General features: G+C 47.4%; 2 protein-coding genes across 3 annotated transcripts in view; one reads left to right on the forward strand and one right to left on the reverse strand.

Moving 5' to 3' along the window:
- Positions 1 to 541: 541 nt before the first annotated feature.
- On the forward strand, positions 542 to 7,671 carry LOC128332809 (trypsin-like). The gene is made up of 5 exons (XM_053267571.1): positions 542 to 581; positions 4,067 to 4,280; positions 5,769 to 6,028; positions 6,508 to 6,644; positions 7,519 to 7,671. Exons 1-5 carry the CDS (start codon positions 542 to 544, stop codon positions 7,669 to 7,671), a joined length of 804 nt encoding a protein of 267 aa, XP_053123546.1.
- Positions 7,672 to 9,659: 1,988 nt separating this feature from the next.
- LOC128332573 (synaptophysin-like protein 1) overlaps positions 9,660 to 18,476 on the reverse strand; it is a 31,808-nt gene continuing 22,991 nt past the window's right edge. For both annotated transcript variants that reach the window (XM_053266994.1, XM_053266995.1), the window contains one exon: positions 9,660 to 16,099. In XM_053266994.1, the coding sequence (XP_053122969.1) occupies positions 15,968 to 16,099 (132 nt within the window). In that variant the 3' untranslated portion in view covers positions 9,660 to 15,967. The remainder of the gene's footprint in view (positions 16,100 to 18,476) is intronic.

An 18,476-nucleotide genomic window follows, 5' to 3' on the forward strand; every position in this document is an offset into this window, starting at 1 on the left:
GTGGCCAATCCGGCTGCCCAGGGCTCCGTCCCGATTGTGGGTGGGGAGAGTGGGCTTAGCCTGCACTCCCCGCTCAGCTCACTAAACCGGGTCTCATGGATCGTGAGAACCGGCTCTATGACTATGCACACTCACATGGCTGGGGGTGGCTGGGGACACACACTCACATGGCTGGGGGTGGCTCCACAATATGGCTGGGGATGATGGGAGTTGCAGTCCCACAGCCCTAGATTAAACAATGCCATTCCTTAGCAACATCTCTTGAGCTAGCCCTGGAACCTTAGGCATCAAATACCAGGGCTGCACAACTTCAGCCCTTCTGCAGATGGTGGACTTGGACTACATCTCCCGTCATCTCTGATTACTGACCACTGTGGCTGGAAATGATGGGAGCTGTAGTCCAACAACAGCTGGACAGCCCTGCTGTAGTCAAAATCTCTGTGAGTCCAGATCCCTTTTGATAACAAATATCTAATCTCCTCCCCTCTGCAGGAAAGTTCCTAGAGAGGTCTCTGGCCACACTATGCTCTGCCTAATGGGCATGGAGAGGTTGATCATCGCTTTACTCCTGGTGTCTTTTGGTAAGTGTGTTGGCAAAAGAAACGGGTGCATGATGGCATCATATATTCATGTCACTTTTAAGTGAGCACCTTTTTGCTCTTTTCATTTCCAAAAGTTTTAATCAAGAAGTTGCAGTGTTACACACACACACACACACACACACACACTTTTCCCAAGTGGAAGGGAGTTCCAAGGGTCAGCCATTTGAGGGCCAGTTCCCTTGTGAGGAGAGAGTACTGGAGGCTCATGGCATTCCCCTAATATCTATATACGTACAAATATACTAAGCAGAGGGGAGCAAATTAGTTCCCTAACAAACAGTACTCACCTTTAAAGTCATATCAGTTCCCCACAAAGCAAACAAGATGTACCTGGAACCCTCTTCTCCAGCCAGGCTGACCAGCTTCCAAGTCCAGACTGTCATCTCCTTCACTGACTGCCTTCAAATTCCAACTGTTTCCTTTCTAGCCACTTGCCCAAGTAGAGTGTGCATTTGGTAGTTAATGACCATCAGATGTCTCTGAATGCCCCTGCCAAACAAGGGGAGGTGCATGGCTACTGGGGAGAAGACCCTTTTGGTGGTTGCACCCCATTTATGGAACATCCTCCCCACTGAGGTTCACCTGGCTTCATCCCTTTGTCCTTTTAGATGCCAAGTGAAGACCTTTTGGTTCACCCAGGCCTTTTAAAATTTTAATTTTAATAAATTTTAAACGTTGATCTGAGTTTAACTGATTGTTTTTAAAATGTCTTTTAAATTGTTTTGTATTGTACTTTGTATTTTCTCTCCTTCCCCCGCCCTTTTTTGGTCTGTTATTTAATGTGTTATGTGTTTTTATCTCATGTTTTAATGCTATGCTGTACAATTTGAACAATTAGTCATGAAGTGGCTAACAAATAAAGTTGTTAATTTATATTATATTATTATTATTATTATTTTCCATTTAAATGAATGCCTTCTTGGCATCAATGATGCCCACTGAGAACGCATCTTCAACTACTGGCTAAACAAAAAACCTCACTAAAAGGCTAAGGCTGGCAAGTGGTGTGACCTTATGTACATATATATGAGCATGTGCACATATGCAGAACACAACAGGGCTCTTCTTACGGATCAGCACTAGGATGAGAGAAGCCTCCGCCCCTTTTTTTGGGATCCCGTTGTGGGAACCTGATTGGCCATTGTAAGAATTCGCCTTGCCCTGCCCACTACATCTGATGTGTGTGTGTGTGTGTGATCTGGTGTGATCACGGTGTGTGTGTGATCTGGCTCCCAAACGGGGCCACATGGCCCCGTCCGGGAGTTAAATCCAGGCCAGCACTGCGTTTGCAGTGTGGCCAGGAGAGGCGATCCCTGGCAGGAGATCTAGCTTCCGTTCGGGAGCTAGATCAAGGCCAGTGCTGTGAATGCAGCACTGGCCATTTAACTCCCGAACAGGGCCACGCAGCCCTGTTTGAGCGCTAAACCAGCCAGTTTAGGGAGGAGAGCTGGTCTTGTGGTAGCAAGCATGACTTGTCCCCATAGCTAAGCAGGGTCTGCCCTGGTTGCATATGAATGGGAGACTAGAAGTGTGAGCATTGTAAGATCTTCCCCTCAGGGGATGAAGCTGCTCTGGGAAGAGCAGAAGGTTTCAAGTTCCCTCCCTGGCTTTTCCAAGATAGGGCTGAGAGAGATTCCTGCCTGCAACCTTGGAGAAGCCACTGCCAGTTTGTGAAGACAATACTGAGCTAGATAGACCAATGGTCTGACTCAGTATATGGCAGTTTCCTATGTTTCCTATGTCCCTATGTCCCTGCTGTGTCTGACGTCAAATGTGGGGGGCGTGTTCGGGCCATGAGGTGCGGCCCCTGAGGGGCGGCAGCCCGGGTTCTTTGAACCCGGTTGCCCAACGGTGGCTACACCCCTGAAATAGATATTAGGTACAGAGAGGCAAGTGCAGACTGCTTTTCTGTGCTCTTGCTGCTGGCTGTTTGTTAGCCCTGCCCCTACCCCAGGACTGGAATACAAGACCCATTCAAAAGCTGGCCTGGATCCAGGAATGGATTAACCCAAAACACCAGAGTTCTGGGCTCTCTGCTGCTGCCCACCTCCATACCTAGCTTGCAAACTTTCCCCCTCCTCTTAGTTTGCTTGTAGAATTTTCACAATGGTTAATCAGCCATGTCCAAGCCACCTAATGGCGCAGCAGGAAGTAGCTTGCCTAGGGAGCAAGAGGTTGCTGGTTCGAATCCCCACTGGTATGTTCCCCAGACTATGGGAAACACCTATATCAGGCAGCAGCAATATAGGAAGATGCTGAAAGGCATCATCTCATAGTGCATGGGAGATGGTAATGGTAATTGTCAACCCCTCCTGTATTCTACCAAAGACAACCACAGGGCTCTGTGGTCGCCAGGAGTTGACACCGACTCAATGGCATAACTTTACCTTTACATTTACCAGGCATGTGCACAGCTCTTGAGCTGATCGTGAGAACAGCCCTGTTGTCTCCTCGCTTGACAGCCACAACAGTATGTCTATGTACAGTTCAAGTGAGCATCTGCATCTTTTTGCTTTCAAATGATGCAACTGTGGCAAGAAGTGGCAGTGGGGAACAAACAAGAAGCCTCTCTTCTGAAGCAGAAATTCAGAGATGGCAAAACAAAGCTTCAGTTTTGTTTCATCTAGGGATGTTTCATGTGTGTTTGATAGAATTTCTGATGTTTATACAGTTTGTATTTCGAATAACAAAGAGAGTGTTCTATTTTTGGATCTTTGAGTTGTATAGCAATACCTATTTGTTTTATACACACACACACACAGAGATACGTATGTGTGTGTATATGTGTGTGTGTACACACAAACATACACATACACATTTACATATACATATATATACACACACACAATTATTTTTATAATTAAAAAAGAAGTTTCTCTTCCTCTCCCAAGAGACAGAAATCAGTATAAGAATTAGAGAATTTTAAAAAGATGTTTCTCTCCCTCTCCCAAGAGAGACAGAAATCAGTATAAGGACTACGGAGTGGCCCACATTTTTCTCTGCCTCTCTTCCTATAGTCCCCCCCACACACACACACAGTAAGAGCATCAGGGGAGCAATTGCTCCAGGAGATCTCCAGCAGCTGCTGAAGACATGCAGATATTTCAGAGGATGGGTAAAAAGGAGGGAGGACGGAGCTTAAGGAAGAGGAGTTATAAGAGTGCCAGAGGGCATGGGGTGGCAGTTTCCACCCATGCTGAAGGCTCTCCAACCCATACATAAGTAAAAGTAAAGTGTGCCATCAAGTCGATTTCAACTCCTGGTGCCCACAGAGGCCTGTGGTTTCCTTTGGTAGAATACAGGAGGGCTTTACTCTTCCACGCAGTACGAGATGGTGCCTTTCAGCATCTTCCTATATTGCTGCTGCCCAATCTGCTGCCAGTTCGAATCCCGGCTGGTATGTTTCCCAGGCTATGGGGAAACATACCAGCCGGGATTCGAACCGGCAGCCTTCTGCTTGTTAGTCAAGCATTTCCCATCTCATACATACATCTCCGTAATGTATTGGCTGATATGTCTTGCAGTGTGCACCCAAGATGACGAAGGAAGGATCATCGGAGGGTATCCCTGCCTCCCCCACTCTCAGCCATGGCAAGCTTACCTGACTGGCCGGTACATTTGCGGGGGAACTTTGATTCATCCATCCTGGGTGGTAACTGCTGCTCACTGCTATGGCGGGTGAGTCCCAAGGATGCCCCCACACTGAGGAAGCCTTTTACCCAGTCAGACCATTTGGTCCATAGACTTTGACAGCAGCTCTCTGGCAAAGGTCTCAGGCAGAAGCCTTGCATGGGGTTATGAGAAAGGCAGACAGTGCCAGCTTGTGGACAGATCTGACCTGCCCAGCTATTGCAGTTGTTTGACAAGAATCCTGTGCGTCTCCAAACGGCATCCTAGTTTCTGAAACATTTATTAGAAACGTTGTGGACGACGACGCTACAAACTGGATGGGTTGTTTTACACGATTCTCAAACACACGCCCGTCTTTTGTTCCTGTGCCTGTCCTGAAGGGATCTCTTCGCTCTCTCTTTTCTGCACTTTTTGCTCAGGACCATTTAAAAGCTTAACTGGGAATAAGCCTGTAGTTTGTGACTACGAAACAGCTGTAAATCTAATTGTTAAAAGGACAAGTTAGGCATTTGAGTTATTGTCCTCATGTCAGCCAGTGCAGTGTGTCCAGGATACTCACTGAGTAATTTTCCTGGAAAATTTGAGTATTTTCCCTCATGTCCAGAGGGCCTGCCCCAGGACTTTTAACGCCCTGGGTGGAGTTTGGCTTTGGCGCTCCCCCCGCCAGGACGTGTGGAGCTGTGGCTTTAACTTGAGCTGCACAGGCTGGTCATTTGTCAGACCAGATGAGCAGCCCAGATGGATGATCAGAGAATGACTAGCCCATGCTGGTTTGAGGATACAGTGGCAGAGAGTTCCCAATCTACTATGGAGGCTAAATTCTAATACTTCAGAGATGAAATGATGCCTCTGTTAATTGGGAAATCCAGTCTGTGCCTCTCTCTCTCTCTCTCTCTTTCTCTCTCTCTCTCTCTCTCTCTCTCTCTCTCTCCCTCTCTACCTTCCTTTCTCTCTCTCTCTCTCTCTCTCTCTTTTTCTTTCTATCTAATTTATATCCCGCTCTTCCTCCAAGGAGCCCAGAGTGGTGTAAATGGTTAAGTTTATCCTCATAAAAACCCTGTGAGGACTAGTGAGGCGGAGAGAGATGTGACTGATCCAGAGTCACCCACTGAGTTTCATGGCTGAATGGGAATTTGAACTCAGGTCTCCCCGGTCCTACTTCCAACTCTCTAACCACCAGGCAATTCATCTTCAAGAGAGGGAGTGCAGCTTCTGAGATGAGCTGTTTATTGGGGAATGAGGTGCAATAAGCAATGAAGATGGTATATTTGGGGGCACAGAATGTGCAGGCCTTTTGGGGAGCAGTATTACATTCTTATGCCACTGTGTAGTACTTCAGGGTGCAATCCAAGGAGAAGACACAGAATAGTTGGCCATTCTACATTCTGGCTCTGTTTATGCACACCACCCCTCAAGAACGGGTGCCCTAGGCAACAACCTAGGTCTGCCTAAAGCCCGGGCCGGACCTGCAAGTCAGCCAATGTGTCCAGGGCTGCTCCCCATATCAGCCTGTTTTCCTTCTCTCTTGCTGCTAAGCAACATCGTCGTGCGCCTGGGAGAACACAACCTGGCTACCTGGGAGGGAGGGCAGCAGGCCCGGAACGTGGCCAGGTACTTCCGCCACCCTCAGTACGACGCCCGCACCCAAAACAACGACATCATGTTGCTGAGGCTGGACAGGCCCGTCTCGGTCAGCTGGAACATACGGCCTCTGAAACTGCCTGCAAGATCAGAGTGTACGTCCCCTGGGACAGTATGCCTTGTATCTGGATGGGGCACCGTCACCACTCCCCAAGGTAGGAATGCAAGAGAACCGTTTCCCTCACTCACTTTAGCGTGCTTCAGAAGTCACTGCGTTATAGGTATGTCAAAGACTGCCAAGCGATCAACGAAGTACTTTTACACACAATGCATAATTAACCTCTGGAATTCTCTGCCACAAGATGTGGTGAGAGACACCAACCTGGATGGCGTTAAGAGGGGTTTAGATAAATTCATGGAGGACGGGTCTATCAATGGCTACTAGTCTGAGGGCTATAGGCCACCTCCAGCCTCAGAGGCAAGATGCCTCTAATTACCAGTTGCAGGGGAGTAACAGCAAGAAAGAGTGCATGCCCTCAGCTCTTGCCTGTGGGCTTCCCAGGAGCATCTGGTGGGCCACTGTGTGGAACAAGATGCTGGACTAGATGGGCCTTGGGCTTGATCCAGCAGGGCTGTTCTGATGAGCATTCAGTCATGGAGTAGTTATTAAGGCGGAGGGGTTCATCTTTTTCAGCAACTTTCCCACCAGTCCTACAGTGTGGAAACGTCAGGGTTATTGCCCCAGAGAGATGTGCAGCCTCTTATCCTGGACTCATCACAAACAACATGGTGTGTGCTGGTTTACCGGAAGGTGGAGTGGACGCCTGTCAGGTAGGGCATATTTCCCCACCTCCCATTTTTGCATAGCTTTTCTCCCCCCACCCTTCGCCTCTGGCCATGACGGAAGTGTGTGAGTAGCAATGCACCTCTGTGAAATCAGAAGAGCTCTAGTATCGATCTTTCCAGGGGCCAAAACCTCAGTGGTTTTGGCCTTTAAAGCTTTGTCCCTCCCCATAACTAGCCGGAGCAGAATCAGCTATGCCAGGGAAGTCCATGAGCCAGAAGATGAATATTTATATACCACTTTTCAACAAAAGTTCCCAAAGCAGTTTACACAGAGAATGAAAAAATAAAGAAAGATGGCTCCCTGTCCCCAAAGAGCTCACACTCTAAAAAGAAACACAAGACAGACACCAGCAACAGCCACGGGAGGGATGCTGTGCTGGGGCTGGATAGGGCCAGTTGCTCTCCTCACTGCTCAATAAAGAGAATCACCATTTTAAAAAGGTGCCTCTTTGTTGTTAGCCAGGCCCTCAAATCAGTACTCAAATCATCAGTACCATCTCAAGGAATGAATGTCCATAGTGATTTTGGCACACATTTTAAGTGTGCCTGAACCCTGGGAGAGATAAGGCAGTACGTAGTATTAATTAGAATGGGTTCAGTGAAAGGCAACAAAGTTGGTGAGGGGTCTGGAAACCAAATCCTGGCAGGGAACAGCTGGAGGAGTTGGGTATGTTTCACCTTAGACAAAGAGGAGATAGGATAGCCGTCCTCAAATCTCTAAAAGCCAGTCACTTAGAAGGGGTGGCAGGGGAGTAACTATAGCTGGGCAAGGGGAGACAGTTGTCTGGGGGCCAGAACGCTGCCTCCAAGAGGCCAGGTGCCGATAATGCCGTGTCAGCAACAGGGCCGTCTTTTGCAGGGCGATTCTGGAGGGCCTCTTGTCTGTGATCAGCAGCTGACAGGGATTGTGTCCTGGGGCATGGAGAGATGTGCCCAGGCCAACCGGCCTGGGGTCTACACGAAAGTGTGCAACTACGTAGACTGGATCCAGCAAACCATGTGGAGGAACTAGATGCCAGCGACAGACCTCACCTCGCTCGTGTTGACATTCCAGGAGGAATAAATAATTACAAATGTGTGAGAATCTCTTTTGCCCTTCCCATAAACCCTAGTAAGCAGGGGTGGGCAGACTCCAGACTTGCAAGGTCTTTTTTGTTGTTGTTTAGATGTAGAACCCCGAGGCTCCCTAGCCAGGTGGGTGACTCTAGAACTAGTTCAGGGGAGAAAAGGGGTAGCAAAGAACATCATTGGGGAGCAAAGACTGTGCTACACATTGAGATCATCCACACAATCAAAACTCTGTTCTACCCGGGCTTGGGAGTTGTGTGTGCTCCCAATTTTTGGTTGTGTGGAAGCAAGGTAGGAGGAAAACCTGGGTAGAAGCAATTGTGTGGAAGCTGGGTAGCTTTTCCTCCTACCTTGCTTCCACACAACTGAAAATTGGGAGCACACAGCTCCCAACCCCCGGGTAGAACACAGTGAGGTCATTCACACAATCAAAAACTGGAAAGCCGGGTAGAAGTGATTGTGTGGAAGCAAGGTAGGAGGAAAAACTAGATAGCTTTTCCTCCTACCTTGCTTCCACACAATCACTTCTATCCAGGTTTTTCTCCTACCCTGCTTCCACATGATCACTTCTACCCAAGTTTTCCTCCTACCTTGCATCTGCACAACCAAAAATTGGGAGCACACACAGCTCCCAAACCCGGGTAGAACAGAGTTTTTGATTGTGTGGATGACTTCATTAAATACTTACAGAGGTAAGGTAATTAAGGTCATTAGTTTTGCACCTGGCTCTGCTTGGTGGACTTGGGAGTTCTAATATAAAATAAAGCAAATCCTGCAAACCTGAAGCTAGACCACCACTGGCCTAGGCTTTTCACCAGTGCTATGCAAAAATGAAGACCAACATCTCATATTCCATTGCTAAAGAACTGTTTCCCTTACACCAGTACCCATCTATCCTGGACCAGGCTGATGCATGAATGAATGAATGTTTTGAAACTCAGAAATGCTGTTCCAGCTGCTTCTGCCTCCTCCGTTCTTCCAGCTTTGCCCATCCCCCTCCAGCCCCACAACAAGGCTTGGGCCCACCAGGCAACAGGAAAGATCAGCCAGAGAAGTGCTTTCCTTCCTTCCATGGTTTCCTTTAGCAGAAACGCCTTCGGCAAACAAATCGCACTTGCCGTATTATTCTGTTGCAGAAAAAAAAGAACAGAGTCCTGTATTCCCTGAATGATTAATAGGTCTATTGTGCATCCAGTTGCATGAGCCAGTGATCACTTCATCCAATCTATCTCACAGGAATAAGAGGAGAGCTGGTCTTGTGGTAGCAGGCATAACTTGTCTCCTTAGCTAAGCAGGGTCCATCCTGGTTGCATATGAATGGGAGACTTGATGTGTGAGCACTGTAAGATCTTTCCCTCAAGGGATGGAGCAGCTCTGGGAAGACCAGAAGGTTCCAAGTTCCCTCCCTGGCGGCATTTCCAATATAGGGCTGAGAGAGATTCCTGCCTGCAGCCTTGGAGAAGCCGCTGCCTTATCTTCCATCAACTGTTCTGCTCTGCCAATCACAGAGCTACACAGGACGCAAAATCCTGGCTGACACTCACCCCAATCCTGCTCAACACCCACCCACTACACTCCAAGATTTCACAAGGCCTCACTGATACAGCTCCAGCAATTTTCTCAAAAAACAATTTCCTCAAAAAACAAACCAGGAAGCAGGCTGGAATCCTGTCATGTGTTTTAATTTGAAAAATTAAAGACTGCAGACAGAGGCCCCTCCAAAGCCTGCCTCATTTTTACCTTCAGCAGCTAATGCCCTTATTTAAAATAATAATAATAATAATATTAATTACCCCACAGCCATGAGAACCAGCCATTTGCCACATCACCCTTCAAATTTATGAGGACATCACGAATGCCCTGAACTACAGAATGCACACAGCTCAAGGGTGTCCACACTTGGTCAGGAATTGTCGTTCAAGAGCACATCTGTCCACTGAGCAAATTGGTTTATTACATTTATTGTGTAAAGAACACACACATGGTTTCTCAAACAATTCTTATCAGAGACAGGCAAAATACATAGCTGTGTATGTGCATGCTTTTTTTGTTGTTTTGTTTTTGGTAATAAATGCATTTGGCCTGCATCGTCTCCCATCCCAGAAAAAGCATGAAGGTTAGCCCAAAGCAAAAGATCTGTCAACCGTAATTCTGCATGAGCAAAATTGCTCCGAAACTGAACTCTGTAGTTGCATAAGGTACAAAAATCCCTGTCAGCGGGTTAAATGAGGCACAGCTAACTTTCTTGAATGACAGCTACTTTGGGGGCAAAGAGAGGAGAGCTGGTCTTGTGGTAGCAAGCATGATTTGTCCCCTTAGCTAAGCAGGGTCTGCCCTGGTTGCATATGAATGGGAGACTAGAAGTATGAGCACTGTAAGATATTCCCCTCAGGGGATGGAGCCGCTCTGGGAAGAGCAGAAGGTTTCAAGTTCCCTCCCTGGCTTCTCCAAGGTAGGGCTGAGAGAGATTCCTGCCTGCAACCTTGGAGAAGCCGCTGCCAGTCTGTGAAGACAATACTGAGCGAGATAGACCAATGGTCTGACTCAGTATATGGCAGTTTCCTATGTTCTTTAGGAGAGAGAGAGAACGTGCATTTTTTGGTGCTATCTGCACTTGAGGTGATTTAAGAGAGATCTAGTGTCAAAAAGCAATAGTGTGAGGTCAACGTGTCTTCAAGGCAGTGGAGCAGGATGTGAGGGAAAGGTTGCTCCGTTTCATTTTAGCATTTCCCCCTTCATGGTCTCTCTCAGTAATGCTGGAAAAGAGCATCGGCACATTTGCATAGTTAACCTGATGTTAAGTGCATCTGGTGTTTTAACAGCTCTTCAAAAGGAGCTCAGTTCAGACTGAGGAGCTACCTGAGCGGCCACTTTGTGTACTTTTCTCAGCCCATACAGCCCTTGTGGGTTTGTCCACCATAGACCAAATGTGCAAGTGCCAAACTGTCCAAGTGAGCAAGGCGCCCTGGTTACGCATTGCCAGGTTTCAGGCCAAGAAGGGAGTGAGAAACACCGGGGCTGGCGATTTGTGGTCCAGGCAATGGGTTTCCCCAACTGGTTTGACGCATGCAACTTGTCCTGAGCATCATCGGGTATATTCAGCCTGAGCGCCACCTTAGGGCCAAGGAAGGGAACAACAGGATCACCAGCTAGACCTCCTATAGACTAGAGAAGGTCATGTGATGCTGCCCAACTTCTATAAAAGCTACTGGATTAGGTTCCCTCTCCAAAGGAGCTCTTTGCTTCCAGCTGTTCCAGCGACTGTCCTCTCTCATAGCAGCAAATGGGTCTGATATATTTATTTGATTTATATACCACCTTTCCAAAAATGGCTCAGGATGGTTACACATGCACATTCTTTCCAAAGCAATGGAGGATACACATGCACATTCATTCCAAAGCAATGCTGGAGAGGCTATATGGAACAAAGCTCCCAAAGTAGCTGTCATTCAGCTCCGAGAGAACTATTATTCAGACAAGAGACAGGAACTACATTTCTCCATGACAAAGTAATAGGGCTTTAAAAAAACACCCAACCGGTTATGCACTTAGCATATGCACCTGGAGCAAGCACCAAACCACTGCACAAGGCAGGCCTGCTCAACTTTGCCCCCCTCTCACTTTTTGGACTACAACTCCCACAATCTCCAGTCACAGTGGCCAATATCCAGGGATTATGGGAGTTGTAGGCCAATAGCTGCACGAGGGCTGAAGTTGAGCAGCCTTGGTATAAGAATGCATTGTTAACAGCAAGGGCAAGAAACTGTTTGTTTTCTAATGAAGGCTCAGATACGAAGGATTCTGCCTTTGAGATCCCACCTTCCCCGCTCTGCACCTTAGAGCACTGTGCAGGTTCCTGGGCACCCTGAGTGTAGGCTGTGGCTGTAAGGAAGAGCATTGGGACCAGTGTTCCCTCTAACAGAGATTTCCTGTTGTTGTTCACCACAACTCCCAGCATCCCTAGCTGCAATGGACTTTGGCTGGGTATCGTGGGAAGTGTAGTCAACAACATCTGAGAACCCCTGTTAGAGGGAACACTGATTAGGACTTCACTGTAGCACAAGATGCTTAAGGTTGCTGGGGATTGGTTAGGTCAAGTTGTTCTGGAAACAGAGAGAATGCAAAATGCCTACGCAAACATAGATCGTGAAGAGCTTGATTCTGCGTGTTTGTTTAGCAGAGCACACAGCAGCTAAGGACAGAGCAGCGCGTGCCTTAGCTTTTCATTTCTGGGACTGATGGTGCTTGAGGGAGGAGAGCTGGTCTTGTAGTAGCATGCATGACTTGTCCCCTTAGCTAAGCAGGGTCCACCCTGTTTGCATTTGAATGGGAGACCACATGCATGAACATTGTAAGATGTTCCCCTTAGGGGATGGGGCCGCTCTAGGAAGAGCATCTAAGGTTCCAATTTCCCTCCCTGGCTTCCCCAAGATGGGGCTGAGAGAGACTCCTGCCTGCAACCTTGGAGAAGCCGCTGCCAGCCTGTGTAGACAATGCTGAGCCAGATGGACCAACGGTCTGACTCAGGATAAGGCAGTTCCCTAGGTGGCTTTATGGAAGGGCGGGGGGGGGACACTGGTCATCTATATATTTTTCATTGGAATCATTGAAATGTGATGTGACACGCCGCCACATCCAGCTCCCAATCTTGAACACAATGACTATGATCTAGTGCAGGGCTGCACAACCTCAGCCTTCCATCTGTTTGGGGGCTACAACGCCCATCCCCTCCAGCCACAGTGGCTGCTAGTCACGAATGATGGACGTTGTAGGCCAACATCTGCAGCAGGGCCAACACTGTGCCGCCCAGATCTAGTGCAAGTCAAGATGTAAGTTCCTTTTTGTGAACATAAAGGGCATCTCCAGATAGGGCTGAGACTCCTGCCTGTAACCTTGGAGAAGCTGCTGCCAGTCTGTGCAGACAATACTGAGCTAGATGGACCAATGGTCTGACTCGGTATAAGGCAGCTTCCGAGGTGCGTAAGAGGTGTGAAAATAGAGGAAACCCATCCAGCCAGACATTGAGGCTGTGCACACGAGCAGCCCAACCTGGTCTGGGCCGATTGTGTGCAGAGCTGGGATTGAAGATGATCCTGGCACTGCCTCAAGCCTGATTTTTAATCCCAGCCCTTAGCTGGGGTTAGAGGGCACGAGCATGCCCTCAACCCCAGGGTCGGGGTCATGTGTGTACACCCAGGCTGCACGCAATCCAAGCGCACACAGAGACAGGCGCCTAGAGTGCCTGATTCATGGGGGATTTCCTCAACGCACCACACTCATTGCGCGGTTCATTGTGGGATACCTGGAGGCCTGGACTCGTTTTCTCGGCCTCCAGCAATCTGCACTGCAGCATGGATCATGTGGGCATGTGACGGCGTGCTGAAGAAAAGCCTGCAGATTGTCTTGGAGGTGGGGGGAGGTCCAACCCTGCTGTCCATCCTCCCTGCCGCTGCCATGATTGTGTGCATGACCTTAATGTATCTGCAGCATTTCTGCACTATCAAACAGATGATTCCATGGTCAGCTTTCAAACTATTACCAGAGAGGGGGTGGCCTGATGCCCTTTCTCTCCTGCACAGATGATCAGCAATAACAAAAGTCCCTCTGACAGCGAGTCCCAGATGTTGTTGACTACAAGTCCCAGAATCCCCACCTGTAACAGTTTTTGCTTGGGGATTATGTGAGTTGTAGTCAACATCTGGAACATAGGGAACAATGCAGGAAGACCCCCCCCCTTTTTTTTTTACAGACAGGGGGGAATTGGCTAGTGTCTATGATGAGGTTTCCATTCTCACAGATTGTATGAAGTTTCCTTCTACCAAGTCAGCCAATTGGTCCATCTAGCTCTTGCACAAGCTCTCAGGGGTTTCAGAGGTTCTCCCCAGCACAGCCTGCAATTCTGGGGATTCAACCGGAACCTTCTGCTCACAACTCAGGTGCTCTGCCACTGAGCTACAGCCCCTGAACACACTACGGAAGCAAGATCTCGCTTAATGGCACTTACTTTCACACCACTAAGTTCAGGGTCTCCATTTTCCACAGTAAAATGAAGGATGATAGTGACACTATCATCAGATATTGGCATTTTGTTACCCTGTCTTCATAGCAATTTGAAGATAGGGTAACAAAAAGCTAATATCAGATGTTAATTCCTATACTTTTAAAAAATATTGCCTGTAATAAAAAGTTAACAAGTTAAGGCTTAAGCAGATGCTCAAAGACATCTTAACAGCACAGAGCTGACTGAACTGATGTCCTGAAGTGAGATTGCAGAGGGGAAGAACAAAGCTTTCCAAATACACCGATAAGTAAAAAAAAAAAAAAGACGTAAAAACAAAACACATTCCTATGCATGAATGGAGATCCCAGAAGAGAACTGCAAAAATAATGACAGGTTCCATTATGGCTACATGCACAGTAAATTATGAAAACCACTACAAAATATGTCAATGCACTTTTCCATACATTTGCTCTGTTTTGAATGCCTAATTTGAACCCACTGTCGAGTTCCACAATCTATTAAGAATACTTTGGCAAAAGAGTGGTTTGGTAAAAGGTGACAAACTCTAAAGGGAGTAAGAGGGACAAGGGAGCATTACAGAAGCAGTAGTTTTTATTTTAAAGAAAGGACAGCCAGCCATGTGAAATACAGATTTGGCCTCAGAGTCCTGGAGGCTTGAACCTTTCAGATACTGCTGCTGTCATGGTTTTGTTTTACCTTTGCAAACCTGAAAGCTAGAAGCTTGCCTTTTTAAATCATAAAAATTGAGATTCTCAGGAAGCCAAACAGAGCAGAATTCTACATGTGGAGAAATCACAGACGACGAACTTCTTGACTATAAGATTGCAGTTTTATAGCTGCATGGTTGCAATCAGGAACTCCAGAACAGTGTGCTAAACATACAGCCTACATACCTTAACCACAAAAGCCAAAGTCTGCATTTTGGCCTTGTCTGTGCAGAGTTTGCAAACTCTACATGGATTTTCAATCTTGCACATCATTGTACAGTTTTGCATAAAGCAGGATTTCTTTGGCATTTTTCTTTTCTTTTTGCAGAATTTGAAAATTCTATGCCCAACCAGTTTGTGCAGGATTTTCATAAAAGCACAAACAGAGAAAGCAATGAATTTAAAAAATGTGCCAAGGAAAGAAGATTCTGGACTCAGGGCTAAGAAGAAAAGTTGATAATTACACTAAAAGGAAGTCCTATGCTGTGTCACCCACAAGGACTAGGACTTAATCTTCCTTTAAGGCCTAGAATCCCAGAATGATGGTGCTTTTTTTTGTCTATTCCCAAAGCTCCTGGCTATAACCAGCTCTTAGACATCTCTAGACTATGTACAGAGCATGGCTTTTAGCCTCCCTACTATTCCTAGGGTTAAAGGTCTACTGGGGTCATCCACACAATAAAAAACAGTGTTCTACCCAGGTTTGGGAGCTGTGCGTGCTCCCGATTTTCAGCTGTGTGGAAGCAAGGGAGGAGGAAAACCTGGGTAGCTTTTCCTTCTACCTTGCTTCCACACAATCATTTATCCCCAGGTTTTCCTCCTACCTTGCTTCCACACAACCAAAAAATCGGGAGCACACTCGGCTCCCAAACCCGGGTAGAACACTGTTTTTGATTGTGTGGATGACCTCACTGTTTGGTTGAATGGGATTTCATATACACAGAGTGTATCAAGCAGACATGTAGACTGTTCCCTCGGCAGGATAGTAGTGTAATCTAAGAACCGTGCACAACTGCCGTCTGCAAGCCAGACAAAAGCATTTGTCTGGATGACGCGAAGGCTGCAATTCTATGCATATTTACTTGAGAGTGAACTCCCACCTGAGCAAAACAGGACTTACTTTGGAGTAAGTATGCACAAGACTGGGCTGCACCTCACACAAAGCAGCAGGGCTCCGTTCGAAGGGCATAATTTGTGTTGGTCTGCACCAGTCGGAAAGCTGGCCCTTGGAGGTCTACAGAGCCTTTAATCAAGAAGCTTGTGTCTTTATTTGAATGCACAGAAGACACTTTGATACAGTAGAACCACCCTCACGGACGTACAGGGCAGAGTGTATCTCTCCATTCCTCCCTCTCGAACAGGGGCTTTAGAGCAAAAAAAGGGGAGCTCTGTCTTTCTCCACACATCATACTGCATAACTGGGAGGGGGAAGAAAAGGAAACAAAGACTGCTGCAGTGACCGTGCTGCCGGTGAGAGGCTGCGCTCCAAACCACATGACTGCCCACAGTCCTTACATTCCCGAGGGCATTGGAGGATTGCTTGGATCGGACGGAGCAGCATCTGGAGGGCGGTGCAGGCTTGTTTCCTTGTAGACAAACCAAGCATTTCCTCCCCACAGAATCAGGTTGAGAAAACCAATCACCTAATAGAAAGCGAAAGAAACAGATGGCGTTTTAGGACTTGAGTAGATGTCTGGTTTCATCAGTGCAGGCTTGAGTACAGGTGACACCAAGATGCTGCTGGCCCCGCCCCCGACACCCACATCAGCATCAGGGACGGGGCCGACCCCACCTCCTTCAGCGCACCAGCCTTCTTCATCATCTCCCAACTGCTTACCTGGGCAGCCAGGATGCTAAACTGTAGACTGGCGACGAAGAAGCAGCTCCCAGCTGTGGGAGCTAAAAGTGGGAGCTAAAATCCGCAGCTAAAAGTCCTAGAGCAGCCCAGAGGTGGGCGAGGGTTGTGTGGGTGAAGGAGGCGGGGCTTGGCTTTGGCCCATGTGGCTGGGGAGGATGGGAGTTGAAGTCCGACAACAACTGGGGACTCAAGGTTGAGGACTCCTGGACTAGACAAGCCTTTTAAAGCCATCTAAATTTTACAGCAATGAATTTCACGGCAATCATGTGCTGCATAGAGAAGTATTCCCTTATGTCAGCCTGGAGAGCAGTTCACATGCTGCACTGTATTACATATAAGGATTTGTATGCGCCTTTGTGTGAATGGAACATACGAGGCTGCCTTATACCAAGTTGAACCATTGGTCAATCTAGCTCAGAACTGTCTACACTAACGGGTAGCAGCTCTTCAAGGTGTCTTTCCCAGCCCTACTGGGAGATGCCAAGGAGTGAACCTAGGACCTTCTCATGTAAACCACTGAGCCACGGTCCCATCCTCATGCCTGTATATGCGTTAATTCTGAAAGTCAACCCTGGAACTGTCAAAAACGTAGAGTATACACCACGATTCCTGCTGAATGCTGCATGCAAAGAACTGTATGTGGATACAGATCAACAACTGTGTACACGGCTTGTATGTGAACTAAACATTCAAGTGTGAATAGGTTTTGGTGAGCCTAGGTGGCAGTGTTATGAAAGCAGAGAAAATCTCCTCTCTTATCCACTCCGGCCACAACATTCCCAATTAAATAATTAGCTGGCAGCAACTCAAGGTCAAACTGCACATGACATTCAGTTGCAAATGTTTATCCTATATCCCAACAGGATTTGATTTTATTTTATCCAAAGGAACTGCAGTCTGGAGTGGAAGTGTGTGTAAGGGAAAGACACCCCTCTATTTTCCAGCAAGGCCACAAATCACTTCCTCCACACTGCTTTTCACCATGCAGAGGAAGAGATATTGGTACTCTGGGTAAGAAAAGTGGCCCACACGGAGAAAGATAAGCATGTCCTTCCACCCACCCCTGCAAACCTCCGGTCCAGACTGCAGTTTCCTGCAGCTCTACAGGGCTCTGTGGGCTCCAGGAGTCAAAATCAACTTGATGGCACACTTTACCTTTACTTGAAAAGGAAAAACCCACAGGGAAAACAGTCATGTGAAATGACAAGTATGACAAATATTTATATACCACTTTTCAACAAAAGTTCCCAGAGCAGCTTACATAGGTATGTATTATTTATAAATAAATAAAATGTCTCCCTGACCAAAACTGATCAATCTAAAAAAGAAACCCAAGAGAGACACCAGCAACAGCCATTGGAGGGATGCATCACATGCAGTTTGACACCAAAGCCCTATTCATACATGTCCCCTGCTAATTGAGCAAGAAGCACCTTTTCAGAGTGGTGATTCTCTTTATTTGGCAGGGGGAGAGCAATTGGCCCTATCCATCCCCAGCACAGCATCCCTCCAGTCGCTGCTGCAGGTGTAAAAACCCATCACGGGTAAATTACACCCTGCAACACTTTCTCCGATTGTGAGAGAGGGCTCAGTGTCTAAATTTACACTGCTTTGCAGTGGTTCAGCTCCTATCTCTCAGGCAGATTCCAGATGGTAGAGCTCATTGACAGTTGCTCCTCAAAACAGGTCCTGTTACATGGAGTCCCTCAGGGCTCCATTCTGTCACCAGTGCTTTTTAATATCTACATGAAACTGTTGGGTGAGGTCATCGGGAGATTTGGTGCTGGGTGTTATCAGCATGCTGATGACACCCAAATCTACTTCTCCTTTTCATCTTCATCATCAGGAAATTGCACTCATTCTATAAATGCCTGCCTACAGGCAGTAATGGGCTGGAGGAGGAATAACAAATTGAAACTGAATCCAAGCAAGACAGAGGTGCTCATTGTAGGGGCTCAGAATTTGAGGCATGAGTTAGATCTTCCTGTGCTGGATGGGGTTACTCTTCTCCGGAAGGAGCAAGTGCGCAGTTTGGGAGTACTCATGGACCCAGGCCTCACCCTGGTATCTCAGGTGGAGGCCATGGCCAAGAGTGCTTTCTATCAGCTTTGTCTGATTCAACAGCTGGGTCCATTCCTTGAACAGGATGACCTCAGAACAGT

Source organism: Hemicordylus capensis, chromosome 7 (assembly GCF_027244095.1).
Source record: "Hemicordylus capensis ecotype Gifberg chromosome 7, rHemCap1.1.pri, whole genome shotgun sequence".
NCBI classification, from domain to species: domain Eukaryota; kingdom Metazoa; phylum Chordata; class Lepidosauria; order Squamata; family Cordylidae; genus Hemicordylus; species Hemicordylus capensis.

Bases quoted from the DNA above. Each gene is read 5' to 3' on its own strand.
- LOC128332809 (XM_053267571.1), top strand. From the start codon at position 542: ATGGAGAGGTTGATCATCGCTTTACTCCTGGTGTCTTTTG. The intron at 582-4,066 runs GTAAGTGTGTTG...TCTGCTTGTTAG, and splicing joins TTTACTCCTGGTGTCTTTTG to TCAAGCATTTCCCATCTCAT. The intron at 6,645-7,518 runs GTAGGGCATATT...CGTCTTTTGCAG, and splicing joins GTGGAGTGGACGCCTGTCAG to GGCGATTCTGGAGGGCCTCT.